At 60.4% G+C, this 26,323-nt stretch overlaps 3 protein-coding genes across 3 annotated transcripts; 1 reads left to right on the forward strand and 2 right to left on the reverse strand.

Moving 5' to 3' along the window:
• Window positions 1–5,518: 5,518 nt before the first annotated feature.
• On the forward strand, window positions 5,519–14,581 carry ROBO3 (roundabout guidance receptor 3; the record flags this gene model as incomplete). Its single annotated transcript, XM_079545879.1, has 26 exons — window positions 5,519–5,666; window positions 7,227–7,553; window positions 7,861–8,018; window positions 8,087–8,207; window positions 8,279–8,417; window positions 8,937–9,064; window positions 9,305–9,429; window positions 9,505–9,676; window positions 9,751–9,959; window positions 10,192–10,273; window positions 10,358–10,523; window positions 10,606–10,772; window positions 10,855–10,958; window positions 11,037–11,253; window positions 11,329–11,441; window positions 11,845–12,016; window positions 12,118–12,303; window positions 12,373–12,514; window positions 12,582–12,652; window positions 12,725–12,898; window positions 12,971–13,121; window positions 13,188–13,349; window positions 13,913–14,019; window positions 14,100–14,177; window positions 14,244–14,348; window positions 14,421–14,581. The coding sequence occupies 26 exons, from the start codon at window positions 5,519–5,521 to the stop codon at window positions 14,579–14,581; spliced, it is 3,885 nt and encodes a 1,294-aa protein (XP_079402005.1).
• A 372-nt stretch (window positions 14,582–14,953) lies between these two features.
• ROBO4 (roundabout guidance receptor 4) lies at window positions 14,954–20,314 on the reverse strand (the record flags this gene model as incomplete). The annotated part of the gene is made up of 13 exons (XM_079545723.1): window positions 14,954–16,172; window positions 16,282–16,561; window positions 16,638–16,760; window positions 17,283–17,413; window positions 17,493–17,643; window positions 17,722–17,893; window positions 18,155–18,279; window positions 18,354–18,573; window positions 18,648–18,763; window positions 19,430–19,557; window positions 19,625–19,763; window positions 19,838–20,116; window positions 20,203–20,314. 13 exons carry the CDS (start codon window positions 20,312–20,314, stop codon window positions 14,954–14,956), a joined length of 3,195 nt encoding a protein of 1,064 aa, XP_079401849.1.
• A 1,706-nt stretch (window positions 20,315–22,020) lies between these two features.
• Window positions 22,021–25,803, reverse strand: HEPACAM (hepatic and glial cell adhesion molecule; the record flags this gene model as incomplete). Its single annotated transcript, XM_079545700.1, has 7 exons — window positions 22,021–22,239; window positions 22,316–22,386; window positions 22,454–22,524; window positions 23,028–23,121; window positions 23,210–23,491; window positions 23,726–24,106; window positions 25,740–25,803. 7 exons carry the CDS (start codon window positions 25,801–25,803, stop codon window positions 22,021–22,023), a joined length of 1,182 nt encoding a protein of 393 aa, XP_079401826.1.
• Between the last annotated feature and the right edge of the window lie 520 nt (window positions 25,804–26,323).

Raw genomic sequence — 26,323 nt, forward strand, 5'->3', positions numbered from 1 at the left:
AGGTGTCCCCAGCACTGTCCCTTCTCCCTGCAGAGCCGCAGAGCTCATCAGAACGCAATTAGAGCACCACTCCACAATGCAGGGGATCGGGCGGAGGGAAGGGATGCAAATGAGGTTAACGGTTAATTACATATTGAAAAATTCATTATTCCTCCAGAGCAGCTGATTGCAATGCAACCCCGCATCCCCATTAGAGTTATTTGACCATTTGCAAATGAGACCCGACCCCAGGCTCGCCCCCTCCTCTCCCTGTCAAAAGACATTCCTGCAGCAAGTTGTGCCCACCCTCAGATCTCTGCTTTCCTCCCAGATATGCTGGTACAGGTGAAACTGGGGCATCCTCCGTGTTAAAGGCATGTGTAAGTGAGACACTGCATCCCCAAAGAGCGTCTCAGAGTGTGTTAATTGGCATCGGTTCCCTCTCCCCACTGAATCAAAGATTGCTTACTCAGAGGCCTCCATCTTCTCATCATTCCCTTTGCATTGGAAGCTCTGTTAAATAAGGAGAAGCAGGAAAATACCAAAAAACTCAGCCCTGTGCCACCCTCTGCTGAGCGGCAGTGAGATGTGAACTGAGCCTGGCACTGCCATTTGTGTCACACCGAGTCGGCCACCACTGCCGCTGGCACGCGATGGTGGGGATTAATTGCGATTCATTTAATTAAGTATGGATGCAGGGTTTGAAATGCCACTGCGAAGGCGTCCTCACCGTGTGGCACTGCTGTCAGCAGAGACCAAATGACACCAATGACAGCAAAACGGGCCGTTGGTCTGTCGAACAGGGGGAAGAGTCTCGTGTGGGGCTCCCGGGGGTGCCTCTGTCTGCGTGCTGGTGCAGATGGTCACATCTGCCACGAGTGGTGCCCATCCTCCCTGGGGACGCACGGATCGGGGCAGCCCTGCTCGTGCCCGCCTTCAAACCCAATCGCCACGATGAAAAATGAGCCAGAAGCCAAGCGAGCCGTCAGATATCCCCTGACTTGTGCTTGCTGCAATGTAGTGACCCGATCATAATTAACCTCCCGTTGTAAATGAAAAGAAGTATACACTTATGAACAGCGACAGAGGCCGATGCCAATTAAAGCGGAAGCCGGCGCGGGCTTCCTCGGCGTGCGGCAAAGAGCAGAGGCTGATGAAAGGAGATGAAAGGCGCGGGATGCCTGCGGTGCCGATGCAATATTCAGGAGGTCGCAGAGCCAGGCGGCGCCCGGCCGTCGGGGCGTCCTTCGGGGCTGCGTCCCCGGGGGCGGTGGCGGGGAGCACCCAGCTGCCCCCTGCACAAAGGGCCCAGGCGGGCGGATGGGGAGCGGGCGGGCTGCCACGCCTCCGCCTTTGTCTCTCTTTCAAAGCCAATATCCCAGCCCCAGATGGGTTAATACATAATGCAGACAAGCAAGTAATTGGTTGCCTTTGTATGGCCGTCAGCGATCGGTCCCCGGCCCTCTGATCCCCCATTAGTGGTCATGCAAACAACCCTTCCACCCAATTAAGCACAGCTTTGATAGCGCCCTTCCCAATGATGCGCCAGCCCCAAAGCAGCGCTTCGCACATGAGCCACTACCTGTTACCCGGCTTCGGGGACGCGTGGCCCCGCTGCTCGCCGTGCCCCAGCTGCTGAGCCCTGCCTGCAGCCCCCGGCCTGAAGGGAGGCCGGGCTGATGAATGAGCTGGGCTAACTCTGTATTAAAGAGCTGGAAATGGGATGTTAATATACCCCAACTGCTCATCTCGAGAACACATGGGCTCCCGCTTCCCAAAGGCAGCGGTAATGAGGCGGGCTGGGACGCCCACCGCCTCCTGCACCTGCCAGGCACACAGAGGGCAGCCTGACGCCGTTCCTCTAAGGCATGCTGGCATCTTCCCACTGAGCATCCCAGCGCCATCCCACAAAGCATCCCAGCATGCCCACTGCAAGCATCCTGCTACCATTCCTTAAAGCGCCTGACCATCCTCCTCTAAAACATCCCAATGTTTTCTCCTGAAGCATCCCAGTATCATCCCTCAGTGCATCCAGCATAATTCCCACCTCAGTGCCTTCCCCTAAAGAATCCCAGTGCATCCCCCTTAAACGTCCCAGTGTGCTCAGCAAAGGTAGTCCAGTTGCTTATAGAGCTTCCTGGCATCACACTCTGAAACATCGCCCCATCACTCCTAAAGCATCCCAGCATCACCACCAAAAGCAGACCGGTTTACTCTGCAAAAACATTCTGACATCATACCCTAAAGGGTCCTGGCACCATCTCCTGAAACACCTCAGTGTCACCATCTAAAACACCCCAGTGCACTCCCCACATCAACTCTGCAGTACGTCAGTGTTATGCCCTGAAGTACCCCTAATGCACCCCGTGTGATCCCTTAAACACCCCACTACGCTTCCCTAAAGCATCACATCATCTCCACAACTTTCCAGTCTTATCCCCTAAGCATCCCAGCACACTCCCCTAAAGCATCCCATCTTAATCCTTGTGTATATTATCTCACAAAGCATCCCACGTCATTCCCTTACGCTCCTTTAAAACATCCCATACCACCCCGCTATGCTCTTCTAGCATCCTAGGTCATCCCCTGCACCATCCTGTTTTCTCCTAAAGCATTTCTCCTAAAGCATCCCATGTTGTCCCCTAAGCCATCTCCTTGTGCTTCCCTAAGGCATCCCATGCCATCCCATAAAGCTTTGAGGCACTACACCCTGAACGTCCCGTTAGCATCCTCCACAGCAAGCCAGTACTCTCCCCTAAAGCATCTCACATCAGCCCTAATGTACGTCAGCGTCACTCCCTAAACACCCCGCGTCACCCCTTAAAGCCTCACCCAAGTTCCCTAAAGCACCCCATATCTTCTCCCCAACCTTCCAGCCGTTTTACCCTGAGCCACCCATTATCATCCCCACTCCCCTAAAGCTTCCTGCCTGTTTCCTACAGCACCCCACCGTTATCCTCTAGGATGCCTCACTCTGCCCCTCTCACGAGGTGCTCTGGGGTCCCGTCCAGCCCCCAGCCCCACTGCAGGCTTCACCCCGCCGCCCCCCCTCCCTCCCCCCCCCCCCCCTTGCCCTATGCTGTGTCACACGGCTCTGTATAAATATTCAACACAGCGCATTTCCAGGCGGCAGCGGGGGGCTCCCGGGGGGCATGCGGTATGCTAATGGCAGGGCTGGATGGGATTTACATCCCCGCACAGGCACGGGGCCGCTCATTTGCCCATACAAATGCCTTGTCATTACCGGCTGGGCCACCGTGCAGCTCCGTGCCTCAGTTTCTCCGTCCCGACGCCATCCGCAGCACGCAGAAGGTCCTGATGTGCAGGGAAAGGGCAACTCTGGCAAACAGGGATACGGAGATGAAGTCTCCATAACTGCATTATGGGGGAGCGCCCAGGCACACAAGCCCTGAGCAAACAGCCTCTAATCGCCAAATTAAAGGGCAATTAGGTGCCCTGGCGGCAGAATCAATCTGCTAGCAGCCCCCCACTCGCTGTTTGCCCAGCTGATTGTGGGGACAAATAGGGGGATTAGGGACCAGGGGTTCCTTTGTCTCCTTTCCCCGATCCCACGAGGAGGGTTCAGGAGTGGGGTCTGCGTGTGCCCCCCTTGGAGCCCATCACTCCACCTCGGGCCAGGATGACCCCCAGGTTAACAGGGAGGGTTTTCTGCTCTGCTCCCAGGCCCAGGCTGTGCCCCTGCTCCCTGCTCAGCTTCTAAAGGCTCACAGATTCCCCAGCGCTGCGGCATTCAATATTCTGGCATCACTTTCAATTACCATTCCAGAGAAGCATTTAGATAATAGTAGGATAAACCTGTTATTCTGCAGGTCACTTACTTCTGTTTTTTCCTAACAGGACTCCCCCAGCTGCTGAGCCCCATCAGGAGAAATGGGAAAGATTTGTGCTATTCTTAAATCAATATTTATTTGCTTTCTCTTCTTTGCCCACGAACAAGAGGGAGCGTGAATAATGCATGGCCCTGAGGACACCCAGGCAGGAGTTGTGCATCACTGGGCTCTAAGGATTTTTCTGGCTGTGGAGCTGTGCCCCAGAGAATCCCAGATATGCACAGATGTGCACCCATCTGCAATGCCAGCATGGTGCCAGATGTGTGCACCCACCCAGGTGTGCTGCACTCTTCCAGATGTGCATCCAGGCCAGTTCCGAATGTGTGTGTACTTGCTGACAGAAGACCTCCAGATGTGTGGCCAGATGTGAACTCAAATTCCACTTACATTCATAGTAGAAAGCACACGAAGCATTGCCGTGCCTCCAGATACGCTCAGATGCAAAGCATCCATCTGTCCAGATGTGCCCACGCTGTGGCACACCCATACCTACAGATGTTTGATCAGCTGCCACACCGGGACCTTCCCAGCTGCTATCCTGCACAGCAGCTGAGCCCTCCAGCTATTTGAGTGCACAGCTGGATGTGAACATCCCAGTGACCCAGTTTACCCACACAGGGTTGGGCGTCAACCCAAGGATGCCTCCAGATAAGAACCCGTGCTGGTGCACATCTGTACCTCTCCTTTGCAGACGTTCATCCAGATGTGCGCATCAGAAAGTGGCCTCTTCTGGGAGAGGGGAGCATGGGCACCTCCAGATGTGCACACACGCTTCCCTGTTTTCTCCCCATTACCCGTTCCCACCTCTTCTCTCCTCTGAGCCTCCCCACCGCTGCCAGCCACAGCTTTGTGCTTTCGCAGCCTGGTCATTAGCGGCACCGTAAGGAGCCCCTTTCCACGAGCCCCTTTCCACTCCCGGGGGGTGCGCTGAGGGGCCGCAGTCGGGCTCCAATTAGCACCAGCAGGAGCCAGCTTCGAAAAGACATTGCTTCACACGTTAGCCTGGCACATTTATAAAGCGGCTAATTGCCAATTACGAATTAGGGAGATACGCGGCGACTGCAGAGCCGTGGGGTGCCGGCTGCCCCGGGGGCGCTGCTGGAACCGGGACCCAACACAGATTTTGGGATGAGCTGGGGATCCCCAGCTGCCTCTTCCTACCCTTCCTCCTCCTGAAGCCAAAGCGGAGCCCGACTGGTGGAGCTCACTCGGGACATTTCGACATGTCGACATTTCAGCAGCCTCCCCCCCTCTTAGATTCCTCCCCATTTGGGACTCCCCCACCCCATCCCTTTGCCCCTCATCTCCTCAGCCCGCACCCCCAGGCTACCCCCAAATAGGAGAGTCCCACGCCATCCCTTTGCCCCCACTCTAACGGTGACCTCCCCCTCCCCCCCCGGACACCCCCTCTCTCCGCTCCCCCCGCTCCGCGCCGCTCTGGCCGCGCCCCCCTCCCCGCCGGGTCTGGGGGCGGTGCTGCGGGCTGGGCCGTGCCGAGCTGGGCTGGGCTGGGCTGGGTCCGGCCGCGCTGTGCCGAGCCGTGCCGGGCCGTGCCGTGCTGGGTCCGGCAGAGCCGGGCCGAGCCGCGCCGGGCCGAGCAGAGCCAAGCCGTGCTGGGTCCGGCTGAGTCGCGTCGTCCCGGGTCCGGCCGTGCCGTGCCGAGCCCGGTCGGACCGAGCCGGGCCAGCATGCTGCGGTACCTTCTGAAGACGCTGCTGCAGATGAACCTGTTCGCGGACTCGCTGGCGGCCGAGATGTCCAACTCCTCCGAGCTGCTGCTCGGCATCAACGGCAGCGAAGCCGCGCTCGACCTCCGCAACCTCACCGCCGGCAACGGTACGCGTCCGGCCCCGGCCCGGCCCCCGCTCCCCCCGCTGTCCCCCTGTCGCGCTGTCCCCCTGTCGCCCTGTCCCGCTGTCCCGTTGTCCCTCTGTCTCGCTGTCCCGATCCCGCCCAGACGCGGGACACAGCGCGCAGCCCCGAACCCCAGCTGGGGCTGACCAGGGACCTTCCCCTTGTTCCCTCACCCACCGTGTGTCCCCATGCCGGGATCTGTCCCGTGTCGCCAAACCAGCTCCATTTTTTTCAAGCTTGTCCCCTGTCCCCAAACTGGGAGGGGCTCCTCATCCCCAAACACACTGTATGTTGCCGAGCTGGCTCCGTGCTCCCAGCCGAGAGCGACCCATGTCCCCATATCGTTCCCGTGCCCCAAACAGGAACAGCTCTCGCGTCCCCAGACCGGCTCCGTATCTCTAAACCGACCCCGTGTCCCCTAATTTGTGCCGTGTCCCCAGACCGACCTCATGTCCCTCCGTCCCCACAGTTCGCTCCCGTGTCCTACAGCCGGGACAGACCCGGGGCACAGCGGGTTCTGGAGCTGCGGGGTCGTTCTCCTGAATTTAGAGCACTGTTTGAGTTTTTCCTTTTTCTTTGAGCCCGAACTTTTTGCTCCGTTTGGGTCCAAGGCGGCCGATCCGTGCTGGGAGCCCCGCGGGTCGCCCCGTCCCACCGCAGCCGGCTGGGCTCAGGGGGGCACGGCGCGGTCCCCCCCCGTGCCAATTAGCCCCGCGCCCAGCTGCGGCCCCCACCCCTCTGCTCCCCCCCGACCCCCCGGAACTCTGCAGCATCCGATCCCCACGGCAACGCATCCTGTTCCTATGGCAACGTCTCCCCCCGCCCCGCAGGGGTGCCCCTCCTCCCCCCCCGAGTCCCTCTGCTGGTGCCACCGATCGCCACGACCGGCCCCAGCCCCGCTCAGGCTGGCACCTGCGTGTGCCGGGCACTGCGAGACAGCAGTGACACCCCGCGGCCGAAATCCGAACTGCAGCTCCGGCGCTGCCCCACGGCCAGGCGGCGCCGGGGCCGCGGCGGGACGCAGGGTGGTGGCGCTGGGGCCGCGTGTCCGATTTGTGGCTCCAGCGCCGCTCTGGGGGCTCCGTGTGCTCAAAGCTGTGCTCTGAGCTCCGGCACGGCATAAATCCAATGTAGTCACAGTGAGCGTTAATTAATTCTTCTGCCCTAACGGTAGGGATTTCCCTGAATCCATTGAGAAGATCTATATACTCATTGGAGAGGGACGGTTTTTCCTTTTTTTTCCTTTTTTTCCTTTTTTTTTCCTTTTTTTCCTTTCTGTTTCCCTTTCCTTTCCCTTTCCTTTTCCTTCCTCTTTTTTCTTTTTCCCAATCCCATGTCTCTGAGGTTCCACTCATTTCCTGCCCTGCACCCTCCTGGCCTTGCTCCCACTCCACCAGTACCCAGCAAGAGGACCAGGGAGGGGACACACCAGGGTGACACGGGGAGACACCAACACCTCTCCCCGCATCCTGAGCCCCAGCCTCTTTCCATCTCACGCCTTTCCGCCCGCACACCCCTGGGCTATGCTGCACCCTTCCCCAGGCTCCCACCCGCGGCTGGAGGACTCCGCACCCCGCATCGTGGAGCACCCCTCGGACCTGCTGGTGTCCAGGGGTGAGCCGGCCACGCTGAGCTGCAGGGCGGAGGGCCGCCCGTCGCCCACGGTGGAGTGGTACAAAGACGGAGAGCGCGTGGAGACGGACCACGAGGACCCCCGCTCCCACCGCATGCTGCTGCCCAGCGGCTCCCTCTTCTTCCTCCGCATTGTGCACGGCCGCCGCAGCAAGCCTGACGAGGGCATCTATGTCTGCGTGGCCAGGAACTACCTGGGTGAAGCCACCAGCAGGAACGCCTCACTGGAGGTGGCTGGTGAGCCCCAGTTGCACGATCCCCATCTCCACCCCCATCTGTGTCCCTGTCCCCATCCCCATCCCTATCCCCATGGTCTCTGTGGTCCCACACATCTCCAGACCTACACCCTTCTGGCCTCGCCCCTTCTCAGACAGCGTCTTAGGGGAAGGGTTGTCACTCCACTGTGTGCTGGAAAATGTCACCTCGGGGCTCAATTCGAACACTTGGAGCAGGGACTTTTTGCCCCCAGAAGGGGCTCCTGCAGCAAAAGGAGTGTAGGGATGGGGAAACCGAGGCAACGACATTGCAGCCTCTGTCCCTGCAGTGCTGCGGGATGACTTCCGGCAGTCCCCTGGGGACGTGGTGGTGGCAGCAGGTGAGCCGGCTGTGCTGGAGTGCATCCCGCCCCGCGGGCACCCCGAGCCCACCGTCACCTGGAAGAAGGACGGCACCCGGCTCAGCGACAAGGATGAGCGCATCACGGTGAGGGCCAGGAGTCCCCAGCAACCAGGTCGGTGTTTGGGCCTCGGCTGAGTGCGGCTCCCTGGCAGATCCGCGGTGGGAAGCTGATGATGGCCACCACGCGCAAAAGCGACGCCGGCATCTACGTCTGTGTGGCCACCAACATGGTGGGGGAGCGGGACAGCGAGCCGGCTGAGCTGGTGGTCTTTGGTGCGTAGGGATGGAGAGGCAGCAGGGGGGGTTGGTGCCGGCAGGGGGGACTCACAGCTGCTGCTCCTCAGAGCGCCCCGCGTTCGGCAGGCGGCCACAGAACCAGGCGGTGCTGGAGGACCAGGCGGCCGAGTTCCCTTGTGAAGCACTGGGGGACCCCCCGCCCACCGCCCGCTGGCGCAGAGAGGATGGTGAGCTGCCGGCGGGAAGGTGAGCGGGGTGAGGAGTTGGTGGGGGGCAGCATGTTCCAATCTGGGGCATCTGCTATGGGATGGGTGTCCATGTAACCCATCCATGTCCCCATTGCACCCAAACCTTCACATCCAACATTCATGTGGCATCCTACACCCCCATGGTGTCTCACATCCACATCCTGCATTCCTATCGCATTCCACATCACCTTTTGCATCCTGCACCTTCATTACATCCCAACTCCTGATCCAAATCTCTATCATATTCTGTACTTCTCTGATGTCCCACATCCCCCTCATGTTTCACATACTCTTCCCATCCCACATCTATAACACACCCCACACCCTTGTTGCATCCTCCACACTCACTGAGACATCATGCGTCTCCATCCCCATCTCCATCCCTACTGCCACCACGCCTTCCATCCTAGCTGCATCCTGCATTCCCATCATATCCCCACCGTATCCCACAACCCCGTGGCACTCTCGTGGCACCTGGTGCCCTGTCGGCACCGTGGGCTCTGGGGTCTCTCCCCAGGTGGGAGCTGCTGGCTGACAACACACTGAGGATCAGTCGGGTGCGGGCAGAGGATGAGGGAACCTACACCTGCATGGCCGAGAACAGCGTGGGCAGGTCGGAGGCCTCGGGCACCCTCATTGTGCGCGGTAAGAGGGGACCCCAAGTGTGTGTGCAAGGGTTAAGGTCATGTCAGGGTCAGGGTTAGGGCATGGGACAGCAGTGGGCACAGCTCTGAGCTGCTGGAGCTCAGGGAGTATTGAGACACTGCTCTCAGACATAGGGCTTGGTTTTTGGGTGATGCTACGTTTGGACTCAAAGAGCCTCGGGGGTCTCTTCAGCTGGGGATATTCTGTGATTCTGTGATTCGCTCTCTCCCTTTATGTCAGTGCCCCCGCAGCTCATCACCCGGCCCCGCAACCAGACTGTGCCCCCTGGCCAGAGTGTGACCTTCCAGTGTGAGACCACAGGAAATCCTCCGCCGGCCGTGTTTTGGCAGAAGGAAGGCAGCCAGGTCCGTCCCCTCCCCACCCCCACCCCCACAGCACCCCACCGTGCACCAAAGCCTTCTGCCTCCCCCTCTGCCCAGACACTGCTGTTCCCTGGGCAGTCCCCGCCGCCTGCCAGCCGCATTTCGGTAGCATCCAGCGGCGCCATGACCATCGCCGCCGTGCAGCCCACCGACGCCGGCTATTACCTGTGCCAAGCCATCAGCGTGGCTGGCAGCGTCCTGGCCAAGGCGCTGCTGGAGGTGGAGGCAGGTAGGTGTGGTGATGGGTGGCGATGCTCCGGGCACCGAAACAAAGGGGCTCACTCAACTTTATCTGCATGGCAGCGCTCGCTGAGCCCCGACCGCCAGTGATCCGCTGGGGCCCCGCCAACCTGACGGTGCTGCCGGTGGGGGCCACGGTGCAGCTGCCCTGCTGGGCAGAGGGTGAGCCCCCACCCCATGTGGGGTGGCTGAAGGATGGGCGCACCGTGCCAGGCTCTGAGAGCCGCACCAGCCTGCTGGAGAATGGCACCCTGCAGATCAGCAACATGCGGGTGAGCTGCACCAGCACAGGGGAACAGGGAGACACTGTGGAGCTGGGGGGGCACTGGGATGCACTGAGCAAGAGGTGGTGGGTCAAAAGGGTGGTGGGTGCTCAGAGCGATGGGCACCCAAGGTGATGGGTGCCCCGGGTGCTGAGTATCCAAGATGATCTGTACCAAAGGTGACGGGCACTCAGGGCGATAGGTGCTCAGGGAGATGGGACAGGAGCTCTTCTCCTTGCAGGTGACAGACTCAGGCCGGTATGAGTGCGTGGCCACCAGTTCGATGGGTGAGATGCGCTGGAGCGGGTCCCTGCAGGTGCAAGGTGGGTCATGGGGATGCCGTGGGACCAGAGATGCTGTGGAACTGGAGATGCAGCTTCCATGGATCTCAGTGCCTCCGTCTGCAGGTGATGGATCTCTCCTCTCCACACCACCCCCAGAGCCTGGCATCCTTCCAGGGCCACCCTCCACCCCGCTGGTCACCAATGTCACCAAAAGCAGTGTCACCCTGACCTGGAAAGGGAATGAGCAAAGCGGTGGCACTACAGTCACCTACATTGTGGAAGCTTTCAGGTACCCCGACCTCCTCTCCAGGTTCAGAGTGACATGGTGACGTAGTGCCACCTTGCCATGGGTCACCTCTATGCCCTCGCAGTGAGGCTGTGGGTGGCCCGTGGCAAACAGTGGCAGCCAATGTGGAGGGTGAGACACACACAGTGCAAGGCCTCACCCCTGACACCACCTACCTCTTCCTGGTGCGGGCACTCAACGCCCATGGGCTCAGTGGCCCCAGTGGCATCTCAGAGCCCATCCGCACCCAAGGTGAGACCCAGCAGAGGTGCAAACAGACACGGCATCCTGGGTGCGCCCGCATGCCCACACACCCAGCTCTGCCCCTTTTCAGCGGACACCAGCCCCACGCCACAGGTGTCCCCAGAGCTGCGTGTGGCCGTGCACCTGCAGGAGCCCGTGGTGCTGCCGCCGGGTGCCGTGCGCCTCGCCTGGACCGTGAGCGTGGGGACACGGCGGGTGGGAGGGGACACGGTGCTGCACCTCCATCACCCCCCTCATCTCCCGTGTCCTCAGGTGGAGCCCCCATCGCCCTCTGTGCAGGGATACCAGGTGCTGTACCGGCGGCGCGGTGGGCGCTGGGAGGCGTGGGATGTGCGGGCACCGGGCGAACGGGGGGCTCTGCTCACGGGGCTGCGCCATGGCCAGGACTACGAGGTGAAGGTGCGGCCCTTCTACCTGCACCTCCACGGCCCCGACAGTGCCGTGCGCGCCCTGCGTATGCCTGAGGCAGGTGAGTGTGGGGCTGGGGGTGCAGGGTGTCCCCGCCATGGAATGCACTGTGGCCGTGATGTTCCACGCCCCGCAGCCCCCAGTGCTCCACCAAGGGCTGTCAGCGTGGCTGGAAATGGCACCAGCGTCCGCATCTCCTGGCAGCCTCCACCTCCAGCTGAGCAGAATGGGGTCATCCTCGATTACCGAGTAAGTGGGGCCTGCAGGTCCTGCATCCTCCCACATCCCATATTCCCATCACATGTCACATCCCCATCAAATCCTCATCACATCCCACATATGTGTCATATCCATCATTCCTACAACATCTCGCATCTCCATCCCATACCTTATCTTCAACATATTCCATATCCTTATCACATTCTGCATCCCACAACTTTACTGCATCCTATGACTCCGCTGCATCCCAGTCTCCATCTCGTTCCACATCCCCATTACCCCCCATGTATTGATCTCATCCTACAGCCCTATTAAACCCTGTATCCCCGTTGCATTCTGCACTCCCATCGTATCCCATATCTCCATTGCATCTCGCATTTCCAGCACACCACACGTCCCCAGCCCCCGTCCTAACACTGCGCCTCTGCCCCAGATCTGGTGCTTGGGCAACGAGAGCCGCTTCCACATCAATCAGAGCGTGGAGGGGACAGTGCTGGCCACAGTGCTGCGGGGGCTGGTGCCCGGCGTCCCCTACCGCGCTGAGGTGGCTGCGGCCACAGGGGCAGGTGTGGGTGCTCGCAGTGCGCCCATCTCCATCCGCATCGGTGAGTGCCCCATGGTGCTGCAGCACCCACGAGTGGGGATCTCTGTGGGGCTGGTAGCCAGGGATGGCTGCTTGGCACCGCTGGCGTCGGTGTGCTTGCAGCACCCCCAGTGGAGCAGGACGTGGGGCCGGTGGGATGGGGCAGCATGGCGGAGCGCATGGCCGCGGTGGCGAGGCGGCCAGCCTTCATCGCTGGCGTCAGCGGTGCCCTCTGGCTCATCCTCGCTGGGTTTGCAGCATGGCTCTACAGCCGCCGCCGCCGCAGGAAAGAGCTGAGCCACTTCACAGGTGTGGATCGCAGCCCTGGGACCCCCATCTGCTGCCCGCCCCACACTCACACAGGGTTTCTTGTTGCAGCCTCCTTTGCCTTTGCGCCCACGGGTGCATCCATGGGTGCTGTAGGGCCGCGTCACGGGCCCACCGCATCCTCACTGCCACCCCCAGCTCTGTCCACACTCACCTTCCCACACACCCCAGCACCAGCACACAGCAGCCCCAGGTAAGACCACATTCCCCCAGACCCGCAGCCCAGCCAGGAGCCCCCATCACCATCCGTATTCCTGCAGGAATGCTCACCCGTGGCTGGCAGATGCGTGGCGTGGTGGTGGTCTGGATGCCACCGAGAGATACTACAACGGTGAGGGGCTGCAAGGAGCTGGCGGTGTGCTGGGGGTGGGACCAACCCTAATGGGGTGGCCGTGCTCTGCAGAGGCCGGCATCTCCCGCTACATCGCCCAGACGGAGCCCTTTGGGCCCGGGAATGCCGAGGGGCCCATCTACAGCAGCATCGAGGCAGGGGGTGACGAGCTGCGCACCTTCCACCGGCCCTGCTCACAGCATGGCCCTGAGACCCTGTATGGCCACTCAGCTCCCGGGCACCACGGTAGGATCACAGCAGTGGGGGGACACTGGCACACATCCCTGTGCCTGCAGCCCCACGTTCCTCATCCCAAAGGGAAAAACTTGGGGAAAGCGGTGCAGACGCCAGTGCTGAGCTGGACCGAGCTGCTGCCCCCACCACCCTCGGCCAGTGAGCTCAGCCAGTACACTGAGGAGGAGGAGGAGAAGGAGGAGCAAGAGGAGATGGATGAAGAAGAGGATGGCATGTGAGTGTGCATGGCTGGGGGAGCTGCGGTGTGCTGGCTCCAGTGCCCACCCTCTGCTCCCCACAGATTGGGGCTGGAGGAGCACTGTCCTTCCACTGAGGATGCCCCCCGGCGTGCTGCCTCCTCACCTGCCACCCCCACGGGCTGCTGGGCCCCGGCTGCAACAGCCCCTATGCCCCACGAGGACACTCGCAGCCTGCAGCGTTTCAACAGCCCCCGTTCACCCCGGTAGGAGATGTCACATCACCCCTCGCCCCATCGCCCCACCGGCACAATGGGATCATCACCATCCGTGCATGATGCTATCATGAGCCTGGGGTAGAACAGCCTGCCTGGGACATGGCAGTCCAGCCGTGCCGCCATGCCGCTGCCCAGCTGCGCTGCAGTCCTGCTGTGCTAAGCAATTCAACCATGCAGCTGTGATCCATCTGTGCCATTGTGACCCAGCGGTGCTGCTGCACTTTAGTCGTGTCACTGAAATTCAGCAGCACTGTTGTTGGTCAGATGTGCTGTTGAAATCCAGTTGTTCAATTGCATTCCAGGTTTGCTGTTGGCATTCGTCTGTGCAGTTGCACTCCGGCTGTGCCTCTGTGATCCTGCTGTGCCGCTGCAGCCAGGCTGTGCCATTCAGTGCAGCCACACAGCTGTCATCCAGACATTCCATCCTACCCCACTGTGCCACCGCTCTGCTCTGCCCTGACACAGCACAGCACTGGGGCGTCCCCCGTGTCCCCTTCTCCCCCCACTTCTTTCAGACAGCTCAACATCACTCCGTGTCCCCTCTTCCCCAGGAGGCCCCCGCGTGGCACTGCACCCTCACCCAGCCCCCCGCTGAGCCCCCGCAGCCCAGACACATGCAAGGGTCCCGCGCCCCGAGCCCACCGCCCCCACGGCGCAGGTGAGCCCCACAGTGCCGGCGCAGGGCTTGGGGGGCCCTCACTATGTGGAGGGTGCCTGACGTGCCATCATCTCCCTCAGGGAAGACACGCTCAGAGACCCCGAAGGGCCATCCAAAGCCCAAAGGCGGCCGCTACCCTCGGGAGCAGTGGACGGGAGGTGGGTGCGTGCCCAGAGGGGGCCGGGGGCTGCCCGCAGCGCTCAGCCCTCGTTCTGTCCCCGCAGCAGACCTGCCGCCGCCTCCACTGCCGCCTCCGGGCGAGACCCCCTCTCCCAGCCGGGAGACGAGCGGAGCTGAGCGCAGAGCTGCCCACCGCCCGCCCCGCCAAGGTAAGCTGGGATTCGGCCGCAGCACCAAACCGCCGGCAGCGCCGCCAACCCAGCGCTGTCCCTCCCCGGCAGGTGACGTTGTCCCCTACAGCAAACCCTCCTTCCTGGCCCGCGGCTGCTCCACCGCCGGCAGCGCCTCGTCCTGCGGCTCCTCCGGCTCCCGCGCGCACGGCTCAGGGCGCAGCCCCCGCCCGGACCCCCTGGCTCCCCGCCCGCCGCAGGAGGAGCGATAAAGCGGCGCGGGGACGGTGACACGGGGACGGGTATGCGTGGGGTGCTCGTTCATTTCTGTCTGTAAATGGGTGTGCACAGAGCCAGAGGGTGGGGGTCAGCTTGAGGGGGTTGAGGATGCACTGGGTGGGGACAAGGACGGGATAGATGAGGGGTGAAGACACTGGGAGGGACAAGGATGTTTGGGACAGTCACTGGGGATGGAAAGATGAGGACCCTGGGGACAAGGCCAGCTGGAGGGGAACACGAGCAGAGGGCCTCCCACCCACCTCAGTGCTCCCCAGCTGCGCACGTAGCGTCTGCCAGCAGAGAGCCCCTTCTGGGGGAAATGATGAATAAAGCTGGATTGTAGCCAAGCTGGGAGGGCTCTGGCCTCAACACTGTTTTAACACAGGGGCTGCCACGCTCCTGTCCCTTCTGTCCCTGGAAAGGAGCCCACCCCACTGGCTGCCCACTCGCGGCATCCCCATGAGGCTGCCCATCCCTATCCCCTTCCCTGTCCCTGTCCCCAGGGCCACCTCCCCGCACAGAGGGGATGATGCCAGGCCGTGCAGGGGGGCAGCAGCCCCCTCACCACCCCCATCGACGTCCTCGAGGCTGAAGCAGAGGCTGTCGACGGCCACAGCCAGCACGCGGGCAAAGCTGGCATCGAGCAGGAAGGAGCCATCAGAGGAGCTGGCCAGGCTGCAGCGGGTGCTGGGGACAGTGTCCTCCGTGACAGACCCCCATCCGTTCAGCAGAGACCCCCCCGGCGAGCCCTCATGACCCCACACCTCGGGCTTCTCTTCCTCCTCCTCTTCCTCCTCCTCTCCCTCGCCCATCTCAGAGGCAGGAGGCCCGCAGATGTACCCATAGGTGTGGGGAGGGGACAGGGGGCGGGGCACAGGGACGCGCTGGGGATGTGCTGGGGACACCTCTGGCCTGGGGGTGTTTGTGGGGCGGTGGGCCTCCTGCACCCCCTCCAGGTCCTCGGCAACCCGCTGCGGGGTGAGGACCCCATCACTGAGCGCTGGTGAGAGGCGGCCGGGCTCCGGGGACACGTCTTTGGTGGCCATCAGCGTGTCTCTGAGCACAGACATGTCCCTGGGGTTCTGGGGGACCATGGACATGTCGTCAGGGTGCCTGGCTGCTGGGAACATATCTCTGGGACACCTGGTGGCTGAGAACATGTCCCTGGGGTGCTGAGTGAATGGGGACATGTTCTCCTGGACTGTGGTGGCCAGGGAGTGACTGGAGGCTGGGGACAAGTCTCTGGGGCTCCTGGTGGCCGGAGACTTGTCCTTGGAGTGCCCAATGACTGGGGATCTGTCCCTGGGACACCCAGTCACCGGGGACACATCTCTGCTAGGTCTTGTGGCCAGTAACATTTCCTTGCGGCTCACAGCGGCAGGAGACATATCTACAGGGCTCCTGGTGACAGAGGACGTGTCCCTCTGGTTCCTGGTGTTCTTGCTGTTTCTAGTGACTGGGGACACAGTCCCGGGGCTCCTGGTTTCTGGGGACATGCCCCCAGGGTTCCCAGTAACCGTGGACATGTCTTTGGGGTTCCCAGTGACTGGAGAAGTGTCCCTTGAGCACCCCATGGCTGGGAACCTGCAGGCACATAGAACATGTTGGCTTTTGCCACCGCAGCACCTGACCGGGGCAGGGAAGGGGGCAGCCTATAGCACCCGGGGCGTCCCCTAGAGACACACAGACTCACCGGGTCCCCATGGGGTGCCAGATGTGCGGATGTCCTGTAGGTGCCACCAGCATCCCAGCACCAATTGATGCCACCGAACTGCGCCGTGGTTTCGGGGAGCTGATGGTGGGCAGCCACCACGGGTCCTCTCCTGCTAGTGCCATGTCACCATCCTGTCCTTTCTGCTGAGGCCATCTGTCCACTGAGTCAAAATGTGTCCCCCACTCCCCACCACACAAGGGCACGGGAATGGCCCTGAGCCCAGCCACCGGCACTGGGGAGCTGTGCGTACGGTCCAGCTCTGCATGGGGACACAGCCATCAGCCACCATCCTGCTGTTCCCAGCATGCCGCCCCATCTCCCTGTCCTGTTCCCACCTCGCTTGCGGATGTGCTCCCACAGTGCCAGGCTGGACGTGCTAGTTTTGGGGTGTTCTCTGCAGAGGTGGCTGCAGCTGGGGGTCGTCGCAGGGCTGAGGCTCGGCAGCTCTGAGGTCAGGGCTGTAGGGGGAAAGCTGTCAGGCTTGGGCACCCTCGGGTGCTGAACCCCTGAGCCCCTCCATCCCAGGCACCATCTGTCCCAAATGGGGGCCCCGTACCCCCTGTGTGTCCCAGGCACTCTGTAAGAGGCATTGAGTGGGGATCCCACAGCATCACCTGAGAGTCTCACTAGATTTGGTAAGAGTCCCACAGCATCATGGGGATGAGGAGGTTGGAGGTAGAGGATGGGGTGGCCATAGAACCTTGAAAGAGAGTCTCAGACACCTGGGTGGGCTTCCCAGGGCAGTACATGGGCATCCAATGGCACTGGATGAGGAGTCCAAGATACTCTGTGAGTGTCCCACAGAACCCTGTGGGGTCCCAAGTCCCAGTGGGGATCCCGTAGCCCTCTGGGGGCATCCCAAGCATTGGGCGGGACTCCCATAGCACCCTGTGGTGAAGGGTTCCAGGCACTGAGTGGAGGTTCTAAAGCATAGGGGGGTCCCATAGCCCCGGATGGGGGTCGCAATACACAGGGCTCACGAGAAGGCTGGGGGTCCCTGCTGTCGCTTCCCAGGAGCCGGCTGCTGAGGCTGCTGCTGCCACTGAGGTTTTGAGGAACACAGACAGGTTTCCAGGGGCTGCTGAGCCATGGCACATCAGCGTCCTTCCGCCTGCAGGGCAAGGGTTGTCATCAGGATCCCACCCCTCCTGTGCCAGAGAACCCCACAGATCCCCACCACAGTCACTCACCCGTGTTGTGCCATGGAGTCCTGGCTGGCGCGACGCTGGCAGATGAGGAGGAGGAGGGCAAGCAGGGCCAGCCACAGCAGTGAGCCAGTGGCTGCGATGACCGCAGGCTGCTGCAGCACCTGCACCACTCCGGTGCTCCCTGCCATCATCTCTGCAAGGGCATAGTCGATGTCACCCTGTGCCACTGCTCTGTTCCCTGCTGCATCCCACAGCAGACCCCTTTTCCTACCCAAGACGCCACAGGTGACGTTGCTGGGGATCCCCAGCCCTGCACCATTGAACGCGGCTACTTGGATGCAGTATCTGGCCCCAGAGCCATGCAGGAGGGTCTCCAAGCGACGTGTTCCTCCGTCCACTGTATGGTTGGTGGGTTGTAGCCAGCCCTCGCCCAGGGACCAGACCTAATGGGTGCCGATAGGTGAAATTCCCTTGAGGAATCCCCTTGGGATAGATTCTCTTGGATGACTGCCCTTAGAAACCCCCTTGGATGGATTTTCTTGGATGGGCCCCTCTTTGATGGTCCCATCGGTTTGACCTCTTTGGACAGTTCTCCCACCTTGGATGGATCCCTCTTGGATGGAACCCCACCATGAATGTATTCTTCCATGGATGAAGCTCCCTTAGATGGAACTCCCATGGATGACACCCTTGTCCCCTCAAACCTGGTAGCCTCGAATGATGCCATTGTGGGCATCAGGAGGAGGTGGCTCCCAGCTCACGATAACGGTACCATTCCCTGGTGCAGCCTGGCCCACGGTGACACGCTGGGGTGCTGCGCTTGGCACTGCTGGGACAGCAACACTGAGCCCCTAAGACCTTCACATAGCTGCCCACATCTCCCTTCCCACCAACCCAACCTACCTTCCTCAGGGATCCAGAGGTGCCAGCTGTTGCTGTCCAAGCCCTGGGTCCCACCGGCGTAGGGTCGGACCTTGAACTCATACTGGTAGCCCCGCTGGAGCGCAGGGATGACGGTGCTGAGCTCCCTGCCCACGTCCTGCTGGGACCAGGCAGTGCTGGCAGGGAGCAGGCAGCGATACAGCACCACATAGCCCTCTGGAGCTGGCCCTGGTGTCACCATCTGGATGGGACAAGAAGAGTTATGGGGACGTAAGGAGAAGATCTTATTCCACCACTCGGAAGAGGCACACCTACCTTCCAGCGGAGCCAGACAGTGCCGTTGGTGGGCAGTGCAGTGCCGTTGTCCAGCTGCAGCTGCACAGCCAGCAGGTTCCGCCGTGCGGCCTCCCACCGGCCTGCCGGCAGCTGCCCTGCAGGAAAGAGCGAGGATAATGGTGGCTCCTGCACCCCAGAAAGGCTGGAGACCAAGATGCCTCCTCGCGTGGTTACACTTAAATGGACCCTTTGGATGAAGAGCTCTTGAACGGCCTCCTCCGCTGCATCCCATGGTGGATTCCCACTGATGCATCTTTCTTAGATGAAACCCTTGGATGGATATCTCTTGGCTGGATCCCACTGTAATGAATCCCCCCTGACAGAACTCCCTAGATGGATCCCCTTGGAGGAAGCAGCTTAGTTGAATCCCATTTGTCCTCTCGGATGGTTCCAAAATGTTCCCCTTTAATCCTCTTGTGTGGAGTCTCCTTAAACTGACCCCTACTCAAGTGATTCCCCTTGAATGCACCTTGTCTGAATGGAACCTTTTGGATAGATCCTGTAGATGGACCTACTCATACAGAACCCCCTTTTGGAAGGATTCCCACCCCCTTGGCTGCATTCTGCTTGAATGAATCCCCTGAGATGACTCAGTTAGATAGGCCCTTTGTTGATGGACGCCCTCGGATGGACTCCCCGTGGATAACGCTTTGGATGAACCTCTTTAAAGCAAACTCAATGAAACTGAGCTCCATGAGATGGCCCCCAGCAGCTGCCCCCTCAGATGCCCCCACGTGGTGTCTCTGGTGGTCCCCACTGACCTTCCACACGGAGGCGGGCGGTGGCGGCAGCGCTGCCCAGCTGGCTCTGGGCTGTGCAGACGTAGGCACCACCATCGGCTGCCGTCACCGCGTAGAGTCGCAGCGTGTGCTCCTGATCCACCTCGTGCCTGTGGACACCAACATCCCATCACCTTGTGTCACCCACACAGGAGAGATGACCTCACCGCATCCTACCTCCCCCAGGGCAGATCCCCGCTCTCCTTGTGCCACTGAACCCGCGGTGCTGGGTCGCCCTGCGCGCCACAGCTCAGCTCCACTGTGCTGCCGGCCACTGCTGTGACATCACTTGGCCGCCGCACGATGACCGGCTTCTCTGCAGGGAGGAGACATCGAGGAGGTGACGTGGTGCGTCTTTGTGCCCCAGGACCCTCACACACTGCAGCTTACCCAGGATGGTGACTTGAGCACCCCGGCTGTGCCGCTCGCCTGCTGCATTGGCTGCCACACAGACATAGACCCCCGCGTCGCTCCTGCGTGCCGAGGCCACCCGCAGCTTCCCCTGGGTGAGCTGGTGACGGCCCCCAGCCAGGCGCAGGGTGACGCCGTCCTTCCTCCAGGTGACGCGGGGCTCGGGCTGCCCGGCGGGGGGCACGCAGTCCAGCTCCAGCGCCTGCCCTGCCACGACCACCAGGTCCCCGGGCTGCAGGCGGAAATTGTCCCGCAGCTCTGTGGGAGAGGGCACACGTCCCTTGGTGGAGACGCCTTTTAGGATATCCCCCACCCCCCCATCACCATCCCCATGATGTCCTTACCAGCTGGGCGCTGGGTGCTGTGTGACTCCATGTCCCCTCCGGAGGGGTGGCAGCCCCCCAGGCACAGTGCAGTAGCCCAGAGCCCCAGAGCCATGGCCCAGCCGCCCTCCATGGCCTCCCACTTTGTCCCTGGATGCAGTCCTTCCCGGTAGGGTACAATGGCCGGATGCGAGGGACGGGAAGCACTGGGGGACGCAGTCAGCCTGGCTGGAGGAGCAGCCAGTGGGCTGCACGGAAGGGTGAGTTAAGGAGAAGTGAGATCAGCATGGGGCGGGGAGGGCTGCAGGGCACAATGCCATAAGTAGGGACTGGAGTGAACAGTCTCAAAGCAGCACTGCAAACTAAAATCTGAGGTAAATGTCAGCATTTCCCAAACTGTCTTCGGGTGCTACTTCCCTCCAACTTGGTATTTCCCCACCAGCTGTCTTGCTGATCTCGTTCTTGCTGCCTGAACGGGTGCACTGAGTTGGTTCTTCCCAGCTGCCACCCGTCTTCCTCACATTGTCCCCCCTCCCAGCACACCGCCCCAACACACCGAGCACCTTGGAGCTGGGTAACACATGGAGTTTATTGGTTAGTAGCATCCACGAGTGCTTGCTCACGCTGAGCACCACGGGCTGCCCCAGCACCTGCTCTGGCGCCCCGGCCCTTCGGCTCTGCCCTAAACCTACTCCTGGGGATCCTGCAGCAATGCATGTGGGTGCGCTGAAAAACAGGAGATTTTCACAGAAAATCCAGAGGCAGCAGAGGGTGGCTGGTGGCTGCAAGGGCACTGCTCACTGCTGGGACTTGGGCCCGTGTTTGGGTACAGTGCAGCCAGAGGGCTGGGGGCCTTTCCGCTGGTGTGTGTGGGTGTGCGTGCGCATGGGAGCCGGCACACCAACTGCATGCATAGGGTTGTGGTCATGTGCACAGTGCTTTTGCACATGCATAACATGTGCATGCTCTGTGCATGTTCTTCTCCCACACTCCATGCACGCTCCTTCCACACGCCCCATGCTTTCTGAACACTCATGCTCTCTACACGCTCCATGCACATTTGGAGCATACTCCAAATGCTGGCACACTCTCTGCAAATTGCACACTTACCTGCATGCTCCATGCACATGTCATGCACACATTCTGCATAAGTACTTCTGCTATGCAGTCTGTCTGGTCTTAGCTGCATGCTTGGTGCACGCTCTCTTGACACGCTTTTGACATGTTTTATTTATGTGCTCTTGCACGCTACCTTTGCACGCTGTGTGCATTCTGTCTATACACTCCTGTGCATGCTCTCTTGCGTCCTTTGTACATGCCCTCTCTCCACACTCCAGGCTGCTCTCTCCACTCAGTCCATGCACATTCTCTTGCAGGCTCTGTGCACACTCTGCATGCTCTCTCCATATATTTCATGCACCATCTCTCTGCGTGCTCTGTTTGTGATATCCCTGCACAATCTGAGCACACTCTCAGCATTCTCCTGCATATGCTCCTGCACGCTCTCTTTGCACACCACATATGTGCTCTCTGCATGTTCTGTGCACGCTCTGTGCACACTCACTCCATGTGCTCCATGCTCACTTTCTCTGCAGACGGCGTGGGCTCTCTGTGCATGCTCCACATATGTCCCATGCATGTGTGTGTGTGTGCTCCCCATGCGCCCCACACCCGGCCCCACGGCTACTACAGCAACACCCCAGCACCCCAATGGAGTGAAAGGGTGCAGCTCCGGCAAAGTTCAATACCAAATTAGTGACTTTCCACCATGCCCTGTGTCACCCCTCCACGCCTGGGCCAGGCCGGGCCATGCACGTGTTCCCCAGCACCACCGGTAGCTCAGGCACTGATCTCCAGGGCGCTGCCTTCCTCCTGTTCACGGATGGCAGGGACCCCGGTGGCCCGCAGCAGGCGCGCAGCAGAGCGGGATCGCGCAGGGGAGCCGGGGGGTGAGCGGGGTGGCCGGGCTGGAGCAGGTGAGCGATGGTAGCGGCGAGCCCCGCGTCCTGGTGAGCGCCCAGCGGGTGGTGATGAATCCTCCTGAGGTGCTGCAGTGTCCTGCAGGGACAGCATGGCACTGCGGTAAGCGCAATGTTCCGGACTGCCCCGCAGTGCATCCCCGCCACCCACTCACCTGCTCCTTGAGGATGTAGAGGGCCAGGGGGGTCTTGCGATCATGGTCGGCACCACGCGGGACGGTCTCAGCTGCGGGAAGGGGAGTAGGTGGGTGCCCACGGCGCGGTGCTGCCCATGCTGCCAGCGCCGCACTCACCCTCGTGCTTGGGGTGCTCCTCATCCTGTTCTGTGTAGTCAGGGGGAGGTGGCTCTGCTTGCTGCTTCGGTCTGGAGGGTGAACAGAGGCTGTGATGATGGTGGTCATGGGTCAAAATTATAGTAACCGTGACAGTCATGGTGGTGGTCATGGTCACGGTCATGTTGGTGTTGATGCTGATGGTCATGGTCACTGCCGTGGCGGTGACGGTAATGATACTAATGAGAGAATGGCCCCAAACACAGCCACGGATGACCATGGTGCTATAGGGAGAGTGGAATAGGGTGAGATGGGATAGGACAGGGTGGGACAGAACTGGGTGACGTGGGATGTAATGGGACGAGGTGAGAAAGGACAGAACGGGGCAATTTGGGATGGGATGAGATGGAATTAAACAGAATGAAATGAGACAGAATGGAACAGGATTACAAGGGAGGGGAGCAAATGGGATAAGACACGACAAGATGGGATGGAGAAGGGAAGGATAGGATGGGATAGAATCAGGGAAGATAGGATGGGATGGGATAGGTTACGAGAAGGATCCCTTTGTCTCCTGTATTCCCCCAAGCCATACTTCTTGGAAGGTTTCCAGCAGGCACAAACAGTCACCAGAGTTACGAGCAGGAAGATGCCACCCGTAGAGAGGATGATGTAGAGGGAACTCCGGCCTAGGAGAGAGCAGTGAGGAGGAAATACCCCCAAAAGCTTAACCAGCAGCATCTTCCAGCAATGGCCAGCTGTGGGCACACATCTTACGGTAGACAGTGAGCTTCACGGGGACACTGCGGCCCTGGCTGATGGGATTCTCCACCAGGCAGCTGTAGATGTCATCATCTGCCATGAGGACACGAGTGATGGTGAGGATCTTCTGGTCAGGGGAGAGGAGGAGGCGGGAGTCGTTGTTCAGCGGCCGCCCATCCTTCAGCCAGGTGTAGGTGGGCTTGGTGCCATTCTCGTGTGAGCAGTTGAGGGTGAAGAACTCGCTGAGCTCTAGCACTGTTGAGGAGGCCACCAACACTTGTGGCTTTGAGATGGGGACTGTGGATGATGGGAGCCCTGGTGACACCAATGCCCTGCGGGACATGGATGGACCCAGGGGATGGGGAAAGGACCTCAAAACCCCACAGGGGACACGATTCGGCTGCAAGCAAGCCAGAACCATCTCTCCTTATGGCCAAACTCCCCATAACTCTCTGCTGCCCAAATCCCTCCCAGAACAAAGCTGTCCTGTTGGGAAAACCCAAACACGTCTGGCACCCTCCTCGCCCTTACTGTCCACAGTGAGGTTGATGGTCTTCTCGCCAGTGAAGGTGTCATCGGTGATGGAGACCTCCACCTCATAGCTGCCCTCGTCGGCCAGCTGCAGCGGGCTGATGAGCAGCGAGCCATTCTCCAGCACGCGGATGCGGTCTCGGTAGTCGGGCCGCAGGTTGCCGATGATCTCGGTGCCGATGGACTGGACGACGGTGACGGGTTTGTCCCGCTTCAGCTGCCACTTCACCACCGGTTTGTCGGGGCTGGCGCTGGCGTAGCGCACTGACAGCAGCGCCGCTTTGCCTGCCGTGCCGCGCACCAGTGCCGACGGGCTGGTGATGTTCACCCCCGCCAGCAGACCTGGGGATGGGGGGAGACAGCGGGCGCCGCGTCCCGGCTCTCCGAAAAAGGGGAAATCCCCTCCCGGAGCTGCAGCAGGCATCCCCAAGAAGCCCTCGGCTGCAGCACCCCCATTGTTTGCATGGAGCTTTTAAAAAACGCGTACGTCGCCTCAAAAAAGTGCATTGCAAGGGTTGATGCAGCTCTCTGCAAAATGCATTGGAGGGGATTGATGCATTGGTTGCATCGGGGTCGATGCAATCATTTGCAAAGTGCATTGGAGTACTGACAAGAAGTGCGCTGGTGGGGTTGGTGAACCTCTTTCCAAATGCACAGCGGAGTGGATGCAACCCTTGCAAGGTGCACTGTGGGTCTGATGCAACTCGTGGCAAAGATGCATGCACAGGGATGACATTTTTGCACTGCACCCCCTGTAGAGGATGCTCTTGTGCAGCCAACACTCCTCCCTCTGTGCACAGCCACAGAGAAGGGGATTGAGTCCCCGTGTCCCAGTTTCAAGGGGACCCACCAGTCCCCATCACCCCATGGGGAAATGCAAACTAGCTGAGCTCAAAGCAAGCAACAAACAGCTTACAAAACTGTTCTTTGGAGAAAAAGAAATAAATACATAAATAAAGAATGGGTTTACTCCCCAAAACTCCTATCTCCACCAATTTGGGGACTTCATGATTCTCTGTCCAGATGGCATCACTCAGAGGTGAACAAATACCAGACTGAACAGGGGAAATCAGCTGGGGAGGGTGAGGAGGGAGGCGAGCAGAGCAAGAAAGGGTTTAAACAAGCTCGAAAGTCACGGGACCTATTGGTATGCAGCATCCGTCCATCCGCCCTCCCCAACAGCCATGAAGCTCAGCCTTGAAAAGGCACTGCGGGGTGAAATTCTGGGGGAAAATCTGGCTGGAGGTCTAGGATGCAACCCCTGCCCCATCCCACAAACACAACTGGGTGCCTGTTTTAATCCCACTGCTTTGTTTTTTCAGGTTTTTGGGGGGATAAAGGGAGGGATTTAGAGAGCATCACACAAACCTCTCCAAAACTCTAATGCTTCCCCAAAAGGTCAATGATTTCTTCAACCCCACCCCCTCCACTCCATGTAATAAATTTTGGAGTTCAAAACTGATGCACTTTGCATCCTCAGTCCGACATCTTCTGTGCTACCTATGGGTCCAAATTTCAGAGAAATGGTGCAAAACAGCAGCTGCCTTCCTGCACCAGGCCCAGGGTGGGGGCTAGTACCTCAGGGGGTGCTGAGTCCCCAGAATCAGTTTTCTGGGGGGGATTTAGGGAATTTGTGATACTTTGGGGTGAGCTGCAGCGGGATGGGGGTAACGGGAGATAACAGGGGCGACCAAAGGGCTGTGAGGGGAAGGTGAAGAGTGAGCAAGAAAAGAGCTGGGGAAGCCAAGGAGCTGCTGCCAGAGCACGGGGGGCCGCCCCCCTTCCCCCCTCCCACAGCACAGCCCACTTTCCTGCAACGGAGTTCTTTTCGTATCTTTCAGCCCCCATTTCCCCCTTTCCACCCCTCTGCCAAGAGAGGTAGCAGCACCCATCCACCCCAACGCCCCCTAACCGTCCCCGAACAAATCCCCCATTACATTCCGTCCCACCCCATTGCGGCGAAAAAAGAAAAAGCGGAAAGCAGCGCGGTGCAGGCGGTGCCAGCCGCCCCTACCTGCATGCAGAGCCAGGAGCCAGGCGGCGGGCAGCAGGCGCGGGGTGCCCACAGCTCCCCACATTTCGGGCCGGCTGCGGGGCCCTGCTCTGCCTTGCGGTCCCGCTCCGGGCACGTCCCTCCGTGCTGCTGGCCCTAAGCCCGGGCAATTTTTTTTCCCTTTTTTTATTTGTCCCTCGCACTCTCAATAGAGCCCTGTGTGTTTCGCCTCCCCGGCAGCCCGAGCTGACACTTGCTTGGGGAGAAATCACCCAGATTTGCAATTTTCTGCCCCCTTTCCATGGGATGGCTGCAGAGTCCCGTGCGATTTGGGGAGCAGGGTGCCGCGTCCCATTTCCTTGTGCTTTTTTTGTTGTTGTTGTTATTTTTTGGGGGAGTCACATTTTGCAAAGCTGCCCCCACCTCCAACCTGCGCTCCCTTTTTGCTGTTTCCAGGCTGCGTTCCAGCTCCAGTGCCAATTAGTTCCCGGCACGGCTCAATGGGGCAGCGGGAGCGGGGCAGGCTGCCCGGAGCTGCGTCCCACAAAGCGCTGCCAGCTCCTCGCAGCAGCGCTGCGCTGCCCCGGGCTGCCGGCGTGGCTCAG

The sequence above is a fragment of the Tetrao urogallus genome, assembly GCF_951394365.1.
Source record: "Tetrao urogallus genome assembly, chromosome: 22".
Lineage (NCBI taxonomy): Eukaryota > Metazoa > Chordata > Aves > Galliformes > Phasianidae > Tetrao > Tetrao urogallus.